Source organism: Gopherus flavomarginatus, chromosome 10 (assembly GCF_025201925.1).
Source record: "Gopherus flavomarginatus isolate rGopFla2 chromosome 10, rGopFla2.mat.asm, whole genome shotgun sequence".
Taxonomy (NCBI): Eukaryota; Metazoa; Chordata; order Testudines; family Testudinidae; genus Gopherus; species Gopherus flavomarginatus.
This window is the reverse complement of record NC_066626.1, coordinates 56414046-56429794: the sequence shown is the minus strand read 5'-3', so window position 1 is coordinate 56429794 and position 15749 is coordinate 56414046. Positions and strand designations below refer to the sequence as shown.

At 40.6% G+C, this 15749-nt stretch overlaps 1 protein-coding gene across 1 annotated transcript in view; it reads left to right on the top strand.

The window, feature by feature from the left end:
* Window positions 1-10553: 10553 nt before the first annotated feature.
* Window positions 10554-15749, top strand: part of EPC2 (enhancer of polycomb homolog 2) — a 114454-nt gene continuing 109258 nt past the window's right edge. Inside the window, exon 1 of the mRNA XM_050969221.1 lies at window positions 10554-10801. Within this exon, the coding sequence (XP_050825178.1) occupies window positions 10649-10801 (153 nt within the window). The 5' untranslated portion in view covers window positions 10554-10648. The remainder of the gene's footprint in view (window positions 10802-15749) is intronic.

Sequence of the window (15749 nt, the reverse complement as noted above, 5' to 3'; positions counted from 1 at the left end):
AAGTACTTGGAATGCATTGGAGACAACTTTTTTAGTACAGAAGGAGGAGAAAGTGACTAGGGGAGAGGCTGTTCTCGTTTAGGGAGGAACTGATTCAGAATTTGAAGATGGAAGGAAGCTTGGATGAAAGCGATCATGAAATGATAGACTTCATGATTCTAAGGAATGGTAGGAGGGTAATAAAGACAATGCACTTCAAGAAGGCAGACTTGAGCAAACTCAGAGAATTGGTAGGTAAGATCCTGTGGGAAGCAGGTCAAACGGAAAAAAGAGTTCAGCAGAGTTGGTAGTTTTTTAAAGAGACATTATTAAGAGCCCAACAGCAAACTATCCCAATCCATAGGAAAGATAGGAAGAAAGGAAAGAGACCACCCTGGCTTACACAGGAGGCTTCAATGACTTGAAACTCAAAAAAGTGTCATACAAAAAGTGGAAACCAGGTCAAATTATAAAGGATTAATATAAAAAACCCACAAGCATGTAGAGACAAAATTAGAAAGGCCAAGGCAAAAATGAGATTTAACTAGTTAGGGACATAAAAGATAACAAGAAAACATCTTACATATACATTAGATGCAAGAGGAAGACCAAGTATAAGGTAGGCCCATTACTCAATCAGGAGGGAAAGACAATAACAGAAAATGCAGCAATGAACAAAGTGTTAAATGCCTTTTTTGTTTCAGTTTTCATCAAAAAAGGTTAGCAGTGATTGGACGACTAACATAGTGAACATGAGTGTAAATAGGGTAGGATCTGAGGCTAAAATAGGGAAAGAACAAGTTAAGAATTACTTAGACAAGTTAGATGACTTCAGGTCAGCAGGACCTGACAAAATACAGCCTAGAATACTTAAGGAACTGGCTGAAGAGATCTCTGAGCCATTAGCAATTATCTTTGAGAACTCACTGAATACGGGAGAGATCTCAGAGAACTAGAAAAGGGCAAATATAGTACCCAGCTATAAAATGGGGAATAAGGATAACCCAGGGAATTATAGATAAGTTATCTTAACTTCAGTACCCAGAAAGCTAATGGAGCAAACAATCAGTTTGTAAACACCTAGAAGATAATGAGGTGATAAGTAATATCATCATGGATTTGTCATGAACAAATCATGTCAAACCAACCTCATATCCTCCTTGAACAGGATAACAAGACTTTTGGATGGGGGAAAGCAATAGATGTGATATATTTCGACTTCAGTAAGGCTTTTTATACTGTTTCACATTATTTTCTCATTATCACACTAGGGAAATATAGCCCACAACTGGTTGGAAAAGTGTATTCAGAGTAGTTATCAAAGGTTCATAGTCAAGCTGGAAGGTCATATCGAGTGGGATCCCTCAGGGATCCGTCCTGGGGCTGGTTCTATTCAGTATCTTCATCAATGATTTGGATAACGGCATAGAAAGTACACGTATAAAATCTGCAGACAATACCACAGCTGGGAGGGGTTGCAAATGCTTTGGAGGACAGGATTAGAATCCAAAATAATCTTGACAAAATGGAGAAATGGTCTAAAATAAATATAATGAAATTTAATAAGGACAAATGCATAAGACTACACTTAGGAAGGAAAAATCAGTTGCACAAATACAAGCTGGGAATGACTTCCTAGAAGGAGGACTGCAGAAAAGGATCACAAACTAAATGAGTCAATAATGTAATACTGTTGCAAAAAAAGTGAACATCATTCTGAGAATGTATTAGCAGGAGTGTTGTAAGCAAGACACGAGAGGTAATTCTTTCACTCAGCACTGATAAGGCCTCAACTGGAGCATTGTTTCCAGTTCTGGACACCACACTTTGTGAAACATGTGTACAACTTGGAGAAAGCCCAGAGGAGTGCAACAAAAAATTAGTAAAGGTCTAGAAAACATCACCTATGAGGAAAGATTTTTAAAAAAATGGGTTTGTTTAGTCTAGAGAAGACTGGGGGGATACATGATAATTATCTTCAAGTACATAAAAGGTTGTATTCTCCTTATCCACTGAGGACAAGACAAGAAGTAATGGGCTTAAATTGCAGCCAGGAAGATTTAGGTTAGACATTGGGAAAGACTTCCTAATTGTAAGGGCAATTAAGCACTGGAACAAATTACCTTGAGAGATTGTGAAATCTCGATCACTGAAGATATTTAAGAACAAGTTAGACAAACACCTATCAGGTGCTATAACAGGGGGAATGGGTCCTGTGGGACCTGCAGGATCCCAGACCCAGATCAGGGTTCTGATGTAAATCAGGAGCAACTCTACTAGTTATTGGCATTACACTAACCAAAAACAGGTCCTCAAGTCCTGTCTACACTAGGAATTTGACCCATTGTTGACAAAGGTTGTCAGCAATGATTTCCCTTGTACTGGAACTGAAAATATTTTACTGTATAGCATAGAGAAGATAATTCCATTTTCAGAAGCATTAGTTTCTAGAATGCATTCTGTAATGGTGCTGAAAATGGTTTTATCTCATCTACACTAACCATTAAATAGTTTTCTGCACTGGTTTAGGGGGACCCATAGTGACAGCTGGAGCACAGGTAGTGAAAATAGTGGGACTAGGTAAAAGGTACTTTGTTGTGGGCGGGATTGGATGGGCAAAAAAACAGACTACGGTAATTTGTGGGAAAACACTTTAACTCCTCTTATAATAGGCATCAAATCTCTTTCTAAACATCGCTTAAATTTAAGTATTAAGTTTTAAAGTATTTTTACATGGTTTATGCAAGATTTGTTTTAGTCTTTTAGTAGTAAAAATTGTCAGAATTCCATTTATATACAATATATTAGCAAACTGGTTTTTTGGTAGCATGGGGGAATCTCTGTCTCTTGCAGGATATGTGGGATCTAAAGTTTTTGTGCGTGAGAATGAGATACAAATGCAAGAAAAAATGTGGGTGCAGTTGGAAGTGGATATTGTGGGGTGAGAGCTGGATTAAAAAAATAGTCCTGTGCAGGGCTCTAATTTTATATCTGTGTGAGATACAGATAATGAGATTAGTGAGGATGTCTTTAAAAAGACTGATATAAATAAAATATTTATGTAAGTAACTTATTCCTATGCTCCTTTGAGAGAATAGCCAGGAGTGACATTAGCAGTACACCCCTCCCCTAGCTTGTGGGGTCCTGTACACAGGGAAATCTTTCACAGCAGATCTGTAATTCACTCAGGGGTGTCCCTGAAACACACCCAGGGGTTTCAGCTGGTGTAGAATGCAGCGACCCATCTTCTACATAGAGTTCAATGTTATGAGCACACAAAATCAGTGCTTAGATCATTGAACTGGCCTTTGAATGCAATTCCAGATGTTGATTATCTTTTAAAGCCTGAATGGCCTTTTGTTTAGTGTTTTGGTGATTAAGAATATAAGAACAGCCCTACTGGGTCAGACCAATGGTCCATCTAGTCCAGTATCCTGTCTTGCGACAGTGGCCAGTGCCAGGTGCTTCAGAGGGAATGGGCAAAACAGGGCAATTATTAAGTGATCCATCTCCTGTTGTCTAGGCCCAGTTACTGGCAGTCAGAGATTTAAGGATACCCAGAGCCTGGGGTTGTATCCCTGACCATCTTGGTTAATAGCCATTGATGGAGCTATCCTCCATGATCTTATCTAATTCTTTTTTGAACCCATGTATAGTTTTGCCCTTCACAACATCCCCTGGCAATGAGTTCCACAGCTTGACTGTGCATTGCGTGAAGTACTTTCTTTTGTTTGTTTGAAATCTGCTGCCTATTAATTTCAGGTTCTTGTGCTATGTGAAGGGGTAAGTAATATTTCCTTAATCACTTTCTCCACGTGATTCATGATTTTATAGACCTCTGTCATATTCTCCCTTTAGTCATATCTTTTCTAAGATGAACTATCTTAATCTCTCCTTGTATGGAAGTTTTTCCATACCCCTAATAATTTTCATTGCCCTGTTATTATTTCCAATTCTAATACATCTTTTCTGAAATGGGGCGACCAGACCTGCATGTAGTATTCAAGGTATGGGCATGCCATGGATTTAAATAGTGGCATTATGATGTTTTCTGTCTTATTATCTATTCCTTATTGATTCCTAACATTCTGTTAGTTTTTTTGACTCCTGCTGCATATTGAGCAGATGTTTTCAAAGAACTATCCATGATGATGCCAAGATCTGTTTCTTTTTGAGTGGCAACAGCTAATTTAGACCCCATCATTTTGTATGTATAGTTGGGATTATGTTTTCCAGCGTGCATTACTTTGCACTTTTCAACACTGAATTTCTCCTTGTTTTGATTTAGTTTTGTTGTGAGCTTATTCTGTGTTATGTTTAAATGTTTTGTTTTGGTTGTTAATTTTTGGTTATTCTGAATGTTTAATATGCTATTTATTAAATGTAGATTGGTGACAGCCACTATGGCAATATAATTTAAAAAAATAAATTAAAAAATTAAATTGAATCCCCTATCATAATAGGCACTGTAAAAATTGGTAACATAAATAAAATGAAAGGATATTTTCATATAATAGATGCTCCAAGGGAAACATTACGTTATGTGTGTGTATTATACATACATACCTCTGTGTGGGTGGGTGGGTGTGTTTTGTATATATTAATACACACCGTGTGTGGGCATATGTAATAAATATTTCATACAAGGTTGGCCCCATGCAAGTAATAATTGGTTTTAAATGATTCTGTAAATAAAACACCTTGTTCCTATGGTAATAAGTGCAAGAAATGTGCAATCACAATTGTAAAGAATTTTAAAATGCCTATTTACCTGATAGATTCTTCTATTGGACCTATGCCATTAATGTATATGTGTGAGAATATTTCTGTGTGTGGGCACATGCAAAAAATTCTCCTTATGTAAGAGAGTGTGTGTGTGTGTGTGACACACGCAAGAATGTAATGGTTTTCATGGAGTGGTCTATCAGCTAATACAATCCCCATTTAAAAAGTCTCTAAATATGCATTTAATTTTACAGTGACTGTTGCCATAGTAAGGAGGTGCTTTACTTACAATTCTAAAATACAAAATTGGGCCTAATCATGAAATCTCTACTCAGTCAAAACTTTTTGAAGTTTGTAGGAATCTTGCATGAGTAAGATCACAGAATTTGAACCTCAGCAATAGCGTGTGTGTGTGATACATGGAACCAAGCATTAGAGAATATACTGTGAGGAACAGTTTTCCACTAGCTTCAGGGGCTGGAATAGATGTGATTTAATAGATATTTTTTCCCGAATTTTGAACTTGTATGATATCCAGCCATGGTGGATTTTTCTAATAAGGATGATCAACAGTCAAATAGTTAACAAGATTAATATTTATATGGTCATCAACAGAGTTAGCATACCACTCTGATAAATGAAAGCAGTTTACACCTCTGTTGCAGCACAGAAATAAAGCTTCTTACAGCAGCTATGGTTTATGGGATTTTTCCTGTGGCCTTTAAGAAGGCACAAAGGTGGGGTTTTACCGTGGATAAAATTTACTTTTCACTCTGCTAAAAAAACAAACAAACAAACAAAAAAAAAGCTCACTTTCCTAAACAACTAATTGGAGAAAGTACTGAAAACAGAAAATTTCAGCTGAAAAGGCAAACATTTCAAAATGTTCTGTGCATATGAAAACAGGAAGTTATAATGGAAAAAATACTGAATTTTAACTACAGGGGCTGCTACTAGTGAAATGTATCGACTCTGACACTTATTAAACCTATTTTGTGTGTGTGTACCTGTTGGCAGTTGTATTGTGCATCCTATTTTTAAATCTATTTGTTTTTAAAAGGTGAATTTACTCACAAAATGGGATGTGATAACTAGTTTTAATAATAAATTAATGCACACACAGTGCAAGTTTCCACATTTGGCAGTGATGACACTACCATTTTTACTAGTTAATATCCATGTTTTTGCTATTCCAACCCTGTACCTCTCCTGAAAAAAGGTTGACACTTGTTTCTTTTCTGATTTCCCCCCTTGTGATGCAGTAAGTATGTGAAAAGTGTCTGACTCTATGCAGATTGAATAGTATTGGTTCTAAATTCTGTTTGGAACTGTGTATGATTTAAATGTTTACAATGGAGGTTGAGGAGACTAAGTCCACCTATATACCTTAAAGGTGATGACCAAGCATTTATTTTTTATCAACCCATGCCTTATCATCCTGGAAAGCCTCCGTAACCTTTAATTTAATCTAAAGTGACACTATAATCAACAACTTCCATCTTCTCCTGGGTATCATACTGAAACCATTCAGTCCCTGTCCACCTCTCTTCCCTAAAATATCAGGTGAGACTTCTTTCTGGTTGTCCTAAGACCCATTTGGACCTAGATCACCAGAGGTGAAAAGTTAGTACAATAATCTGCTGTTACCCCTATTTTTGAGGAGTACTTTATATAGGGCAGATGTACACTACAGCCCAAGTTGATATAACTTATGTCGTTCAGGGGTGTGAAAAAGGTCCCCTCCCCGAGTGATGTAAGTTTTGTGCTGTCCACACAGGCACTGTATTGGCGGGAGAGTTCTCTTCCATCAGCATACAGTGGTGCAGCTGCACCGATATAACACTGGAGTGTAGACTTGCCCTAATACAGGCAAGTGCTGTAACACGTCAGTGTAGACACTACCTACACTGACAGGAGGGATTCTTCCTTCAGCATAGGTAATGCACCTCTTTGAGAGGCGGTAACCCTAACCCTTCCATCAACCTAGCGCTGTCTGTACTGGGGGTTAGGTCAGCTTAAATACACTGCTCAGGGGTCTGGATCATTCACACCCCTGAGCTACATAATTAAGCTGACTTAATTTTCTAGTGTAGACCAGGCCTAATTGCCTCTCACGAAAGGTCTTATCAATGTTACTAAATTCTACCATGCTGGGAGGTCTGGTAATAACCCATGCCTGATGGCTTTAAAACACGGTTTAGTCGTGACAACGTAGATAGAACTGAAAAACTGTGTTTTAACCATGCTCCTATATTATGCTTATTTCTTCATCTTGCAAGGTTGCAGCACTATTTGATAACACTGTAAATAGTGTAGTAACTAAACTGAATCAATATCCGCCATTCTTAAACCCATTGAAGAGTGGCCACATAAGGCTGTTGAAATTCAGATAGTTAGATCAGTGCAATTGCTGTGGGAAGACCAAAGCTTAAATTTTGTAGAAAATTTCTTGCAAATTGTATAGTTCTTATTGTGAATTTTGCATGTCCTTAGCTAAAGATAAGCTTTTCCATTAACCTGTGGCATCACATACAAATGTACATTTTTTAAAAATCCCCTCAAAATTGGGGAAAATCCTGTCTGAATTGGGAGCACTGGCATGCCATTTTTGCAAATATAATTGTCCCTCTACCACAATTTTCTCCTCTCCCTGTTTGTTTCATACTGATTATTATTTGAATTACAGGGGTGCCTACATGACTCAGCTGAGATCAGGGATTCATTGTGCTAGGAACTGTACAAATAGAAGACTTTATAATCCAAACAGACTAGTCAGACAAAAGATGGGAGAAAAAGTAGTTAGCCTCATTTTAAAGTTGGGAAATGAAGGGAGAGATTGCGATTTTTCCAGGGTTACACAAGGAGTCCGTGCAGGGGCGCAGGAATTTAAATTTGACCATTATTGGAGGGACACGTTAAACACCTGATGTTATGAGAAAACACAGGACACCCTTGCTATTACGAACTACTGGAGATCCAAGCCATTTGGCCTTTATAGCTAGGAGTTTGTTATAACAAAGCGGGGTGTGTGTATGCAGAGCTCCACCAGCACTGAGGCCACAGTGGGGTCACAGAGCTCCTCTGGCCTCGGGATTGCGGTGGGGGTGCAGAGCTCATCTGGCCCTGTGGCTGCGGAGGGAGCTGACCCTGCCTTAGCCCAAGAGCTGGAGGAGGTCAGTGACCCCGCCAATGTGTTGGGGGTCTCAGACCTCCCCAGGGCCAGAGGAGCTCTGATCTGTGACCCCGCCACAGCCCCAGGGCCGGAGGAGCTCTGTGGCCCCACTGATTATTGGGGAAGCCAATGTCCCTGGTCGTCTCCCCCATCTGCATGCCCGTGAGTCTGTGGCAGAGCTGGGAATTGATCTCCTGAGTCCCGGTCTCCAGTGCCTTAACTAGAGGAACATCATTCCTTTTATTAGGGTTGACTGACTGGTACTGTTTTTATTCTTCATCATGTCTTCTATTATTACATGCTTGATATCTAAATGTAACTGCACTTTCTGTGTTAGTAAACATATTCTGTTTTGGGAGTTTAGATGATCTCCCATCCGTGGGTAGGATGACAGTGTGCATCACATTAGTTAATTTGTATCCAAATTTCAGATGGCGAGCTAGTCCCCTAAGTTATATTATCAACTACTGTAGGAGAAACATGGAATCATGAACTCAGATATTTGACAGACACATGTATAGGACCTACAGAAGTTGATGAGAGTTTTGCCTAAGTGCTACATGATTAAAGGCTATGATGAACATAATCCAAAGCTCTCTTGATTTTAATGGGTGTTGGATCAGTCAGCTTTCAAATGAGATATATAATACAGGCTCTGACTGCTGTTGGTCAGTAAAGGTCGCATTCATTTTCATAAATGTAGGTATGTTAACTCAGCTGACCTAGTTGAATTCCTAAATAAGTAATTTGCAGCGGTGTAGCTGTGTCAGTCCCAGCATATTACAGAAACAAGCTTTTGAGCTACACAAGAGTCCTTCTTCAGGTCTGGGAAAGGTACTCAATATCACAGCTAAATACAAAGTGGAACACATTTTTTAGCATAAATAGTTCACACATTGTAAAACTGGCATTGGAGCTGTCAGTCCCAGAATATTAGAGACACAGTGTTGGTGAGGTAATATCTTTTGTTGGACCAGCTTTTGCTTCTCTCACGAACAGAATGTTGAGATGGCATATCAGAGAAGTAGTCTCTAAAGTAGTAAAGACCTTTTATAGATGGCTTTATAGATCAAAATCAAGCCTTGAACTGGACCAGGAAGCAAACAGGTAGCTAGAACAATAGATGCATCAGGGCTTGTCTATACATGGAATTATTCAGGAGCAACTATTCTTGAACAACCCCATGTGTGGACAGTCTTATTCTGGAATAAGGATGCCTTGTTCCTGTTTATCGTAGTTTAAAGCACTTTGAAAGTGGGTTAAGTGGAACAAGGAACTCTTACTGTAGTATAAGTCTGTCCACACATGGGGTTGTTCAAGGATAGTAGTTTGTGAAAGACTCCATATGCAGATAAACTCTTAATGGAAAATGCTGCACATGAGCAGCACTACCAAACAAAGAAGAAGCTGCATTCTGCATTAGATGGAGCTCCTGGCTTGCGTGGACACCTTTTTGGCAATCCACTCTGGAGGTAAAAGAGAGAAATGGATAACTGTGGCCTTGTCTTTATTGCATTGTTAGCTTGACTTAAACTAGCATTGCCCTTAACTTCTGACCTACATGGACACAAAAATCTCTAGTTTGAGTTGTTTAGCTGACCCTCAGGTAGTAATACAGTGAGGACAGAGCTACTCTGTGATGCTAATACAACTATTCTGTGCAATTTGAGTGGTGGGGTGGTGTGTAGTGAGACTGCTCTCACAGGAGGTAGGCGCCCATGAGGCGTTACCTCACGCATTGGTAACTCTATCTAACTCTGAACTATAGACAAACTCTGTGAGTTTTGGGAACTATGTTTGAAATCCTTGTTTCTTTGAAGCTGACAACCAAAACTCCCATTTGCTTCAAAAGTGTTCCTTCGTTTTCAGTATGTTTATAATGCATTAAATGAAATGGGAGCTTCATTACTATACAATGCCATCTTCTATGTTTTGTGGATGTAGATCTGTATATTTGATTTGTGTATTATCTGCACCTGAATGGGTGTAGCTCTATAGCTGTATGTGGTGCTGGGACCAGTTCAGCTCTAGGGCTATCAAATATATTTCACGTGGGGGGAGAGCTAGTTCCTTGTCTGTTGTGGGTGTTGTTTTGTAGTGTGTACAATGGGGAAAAGGCATTTGTGCATCTGGCTGTATATCCCCAATGTCATCTACATTAACCGCTGCAAGCTGCAGGTGTTTACGGCAGTGGGTGCGCTGGGTATAACAGTGCAGCGGTACATGTGCCAAGAGGTATTTGCACACGTGAGCGCAGGTGTGTGCACACACCCCAGCGGATGCCCAATTCAGTTGCTTAGCGTCCGCTAGAGTCAACGTGGCCGAGCCGCTGCGCCGCGGGCCAGAGTCCCCGGCCACCTGCCCGGCCCTCACACCCCACAGCCCGGGTCGCGCTACCTCCCGCGCTCGCTCTCACTGTCCCCACGGGCTGGTTGCGCGCGCAGCCCGGCGCCCCCTCTCACTCGCTCTCCATTCTCTCCCCCCCCACCCCGCCAGCTCTCGCGTTGGCTGCCGGGATCGCTGGCCGCTTTGGTTAATGTCCGCCATGTTTGCCATGGCGCAGGGAGCGGATCGAGCGAGCCCGGCGCGGAACTAGGGCTGCGAGGCGTGCGCGGCGAGCTGCGGGCGGCTCTGCGGGGAGCTGTGCCGGGGCGGCGGGGCCCTCCATGGTGTTGCGGGCCGGGTGCGGGAGCGGCTGGGAGGCGGCGGCGCGGCCGCAGTGAGGGGCCCCCCGCCCGCCCGGCCCCGGGGTGTTATTGTGAGGGGGAGACAATGAGCAAACTCTCCTTCCGAGCCCGGGCGCTAGACGCCGCCAAACCGCTGCCCATCTACCGCGGGAAGGACATGCCCGATCTCAACGACTGCGTCTCTATCAACCGGGCCGTGCCGCAGATGCCCACGGGCATGGAGAAGGAGGAGGAATCGGTAAGGAAGCCGCGCAGGGGGGGCACCATTGTTTATCCGATACCCCCTCCCCTCCCGGGAAATAGGCCCTTGGTATTCACCAAGCGCGCTACGCACGCTCCACGCCGCAGCCGTGCATGTTGCTTATGGGTCCTGCGTAAGTAGCGCAGCGTAAACTCTCCTCCGACGCCGTAAGCGGGCCCTACTCCGCCATCTTCTTTGCGTCCCGAGTCGCGAGTGTTTTGATTAGCCGGGGGAGGTTCTTACGCTAGCGTAAGAGAGAAGTAGGCGCAAGAGGCATCCTTGAATGGGGGAGTGTGCGCGCCGGCCGTTCTTGGCGTTGCGTGCCTGTGCTGCTGCACTGTTCGCTGTTGTGTACGTGGGACTCCAAGGCAGCAGGGGAGTGGAGGGGGCTGTGTGCGCTGAGCTCTGTCCGTGCAACCAGGAAGGCTTTGCATTGTAAAATAGAAAAATCCTGCTTTTATACTGTCCTACCGTGTGTGTGTGCGTGCGCGCTCGGGTAATGGGACTGACACTAAACGAGAGTGAAATAGGAGGAGGGGAGACCCCCATTCCCACATTAACAGCTGGAAATATAAAGACAGACTGCGCTTATGTTGTTAGTTTGGTCGTTAACTGTTGCATCCGATGTAGGGAGCATGCATGCCATGTAGTATCTCAGCTGTCCATTGCTGCGGTGCTGTAACTGAAGATACACTGCTGTGTGCATCATATTGGAAAGCTTTTGTGCATTGTAGTTCAAGATTTTTAAATAACATGGTGGGAGCTGCGTTATCTGTTCATTGCTGAAACTGGAGTGATACTGTAGCCTGCAAACTATATACACACTCTGGTGCAGGCTGCATTATTGCACTCTTGAGGAAGGGCTTTGTAAGTTGCAAGTTGCAAGTAGAATACCAGCTGTCTGCTGTTGCAGATCGTATAGTTGGAAATATAACTGCTATAAGAATGCTTTGTACTTGAATGTTTAAGAAACACAGCAACTAGGAGTTAGTGTTGTTTAGTTGTGCATGTAAAATACCTGCTGTTATTGCATAGCTGTAGCTGGATCTGTAACTAGATCTAGATTTTGCAATGTACACCATGCTGTTTAGTGTTAAGATGGTTTTAAGTAAGCTGGTCAGTGTTAGGAAACATGTTTGGCCTGTAGAATGCTTGCTGTCCATTTCTGCAGTGCTGTAGGTAGGATACATTATTGTCCCTATCTTTACTAGCAGGTAATTTTAAGATGAGTCTTGTGAGCATTACGACAGCACCCTGAATACTTGCTGTCCATGATTGCAGTGCTGCTTGTCTGAACTTGTCATTGTCCTTAAAGACTGACACTTGCACTGTTAGATTTGCATCCTGCTCACTGCAGGCACACAGGATGTCCCCTCGTGTGGCTTACTTGTATGCAGAGTTGAGTGTAAATGCACCCATAAGAATTTCTTCAATGAATCTCTGTCTCCGCCTTGTAGCCAGCCCACTATGTGGATTGGTTTTTCAGAGGTTCTGGCTGTCAAAAGAAGGCTCCAACTCTCTCTGATTGGCTTTCTCATTTAACTATTAATATTGAAAGAAATGTTTTATGTCTTCCATTGGTTACTTATGGTTCTGACCTCATTGTATTTCTCTTGTATTACAAATTATAATATATGGTGCTCAACACTTACGATGCTCTACTGTATTTTGATCTTAGAGCCCTGGAATGTGTGTATGTAATTTTAAACAGACAGCAATATAATAGTAATGTTAACAAAGCAAACTTGGAGGCGATACATCTTTCTTTTTCTCGCAGTAAAATGTAATTTAAAAGACCCATTAGTAGACTGTGAGACATATTGATTGTTTGTGGAGTATGGGAATTCTTAAAATGACAAATATGACTCCTGATTTATATTTAAAAAAAATGTAGCAGTCTGTTTTAAGAGTCACATTTAAAAAAAAATTCTAACTTTCAGAGTGTGACTTGTTAAATTACACTTTAAGTAAGTAAAAGTCAGATACACATTTTCTGAATTCTATAGTCTGTGTTTGAGGGGAAAAGAAATAAATTGCCTGTGTTCCAGTTAAATCAGTGCGGGGGAAGGATTGGGCTACTTTATGCATTGTAAAATCTCTTTTTATGTGTAAATGATCTACTAAATAATGTTCTACTAAAATAATACAATCTATATTTTATGAACAAAATTTGTGTCCCTACTGCACTAAAAATGTTGTTGTGGCTGCATTTGGTATACTTTTCAATTCTAAGGTCATTCCATACAGAAATTGCTGTGGCTTAATATATAAGCATAAATGCTAGCTGCTTCAAACATCATTTCTGGTTGAATTCTAAGGTCTAATGTTAAATTAAGATTATTGTTGTCACTACATTTGCAACACTTTTTACTGGGGAGAGAGAGAGAGAGAGAGATCTACTTTATGCAGATTTTTTTTTTGACTTGACAGTTAAGCGTGTTTGTCACTCTGTGTTTAATTACTTAGAGATTATAGAGAAACTGGGTGAGTGATATCCAATATCTTTTTATTGGGCCAATTTTTGTTGGTGAGAGAGACAAATTTTCAAGCTACACAGAGTTCTTCAGGTTTGGGAAAAGTACTGAGCTACCCCTACAAAGAAATACACTGAAAAGAGCTAAAATAGGACAGCTTGATAATTAAATTCACTGTAGAAGCAAGCAAACTGAGACGTTCCTCTGGCCCCATTCCTGCATGTGAACCCCATCCCTTGTATGAAGCCTCGGTGAAGTTAGTGGGACCCATGTGCGTTCAGGGGTCCTCTTGTGTGCAATAAGTTGTGTGATTTTGGCTCATAAGAAGCCACTGAACTTCTCTGAACCTTAATTTGCACCAAAAATACGTTGTTTCGTAGCATCTCAATTTTTGTGTACTACTATCATCATAACAAAAGCTGAGGTTCAAATTAAACTCTTAACCTGTAATGAATAAAGGTTTGTGGGTATTTTTCTACATAAATTCTATGTGTGTGTTTTATTCTGATAATTTTGAAGTATTAGATTCTTCTCACATAACAAATATATTGTGATTAGAATGGAAGGTTTAAATTTTTATTAAAATTTTACCATTCATTTCTACTCTCCTACATTATATTATAATGTCATACTACTACACTTGTCCAGATTGTTTTGCCATTTACGTTGAAAAATACTTAACACCAAAGGCAATCCCATTCAATTCAGTGGGAAAAATTTGTGCAGTAAGGTACTGCTCAATGTGAGTAAGGGTATCACAATCTGACCTTTAATATTACCATTTTACCAGTGAATCTTCAAATAAATTCTGGAAATATCTTGCCATTTTCAGTATTTTACTAATAGGCTTGTATGCTTGCTGATACGACATTATACAAACTGGATGCCCAATGTTGTGTTTCCATGTATCTTGTAATTCCATGTAATTTTCATGGGAGTTTTGTGTGTGCAGGGAGTGTAGGATTGTACTTCAAGATCTGAATCTGTTTATGTTCACAATTTTAATCCTGAATTGAGCTATTGGGCCACATCCTGCTCTCAGTTAAAATTACATAAATCTGGAGAAATTTTTCTGATTTAAATGGAACGAATCTGGATTTATTATGTCATAAGTGACAACAGAGCTTCTCTCTTTGTTGTGTATGTTTAGTATTAGAAGATGCGGAGAAGGGGAGCATTGTCAAATTCCTCAGATACTATATTGAAAATCTACTTAATAATCTTAATTCAGAAAACAGTACAGTACACTAGTACTTGCTGTATTTCCTAGCACTTAACTACCAAATCTGAATTAAAATACATCTTTACCCTGATATAACATGACCCGATATAACACAAATTTGGATATAACGCGGTAAAGCAGCGCTTGGGGGGGTGGGGAGCGCGAGACTGCGCATTCTGGCGGATCAGACCAAGTTTGGTATAACATGGTTTCACGTATAACGCACTAAGATATTTTGGCTCCCGAGGACAGCGTTATATCAAGATAGAGGTGTACATATTATTGGAGGCTATTATGTTACACCTTTTAGGTAAAAATTAATTTTTAATAACAAGATGAGCCAAAATCAAGAGTAATTGAAGGCTTTAAGAGGTGGATTTGACTTCCTTTGTGTAGTTACAGACACAAATACATAACAGTAATTGATAGTTGTGACTGGGCAATTGAAGTGCTATTGGAGATTTAACTCAGAAATTTAGATTTGAGCATTATAACTAGGCATGACTTCATATGTAAAGTCAAAGGTTATACAGAGTAGAAACCCAAGAGTAGCAAGGTAAGGTGATTGTCAGATGATGCTAAAATGCGCGATATTTTTAATGTACACCTGGGGAAAAATCTTAAAAATGAAATGTACCCATTTCGGTTTTAAGTCTTTGACTCAGTCATTTGAGGGTACTCCTTTCAGTACTGATTTACACCATCATGTAATTTTGAGTGTTGGCAGAGTAAATTGAATTCCCTTAGTCTCTGTATTATGTCTGTCTTTCTCCATTCTCTACTTCCATTGCAATGTTGGAAACCTGATTTCAGTTCATCTTACTTCCTAGCTGCCTGGAGTTGGTCGTACTTCCAAAGCAGCACACTAGTTCCCCAGCTGAGGCAATTGGTCTAGAGCAGTGGTTTTCAAATCTTTTTCCTGGGGACCCAGTTGAAGAAAATTGTTGATGCTTGCGACCCAATGCAGCTGGGGATTCATAGACTCTAGGACTGGAAGGGACCTCGGGAGGTCATCGAGTCCAGTCCCCTGCCCTCATGGCAGGACCAAATACTGTCTAGACCATCCCCGATAGACATTTATCTAACCTACTCTTAAATATCTCCAGAGATGGAGATTCCACAACTTCCCTAGGCAATCTATTCCAGTGTTTAACTACCCTGACAGTTAGGAACTTTTTCGTAATGTCCAACCTAAATCTCCCTTGCTGCAGTTTAAGCCCATTGCTTCTTGTTCTATCATTAGAGGCTA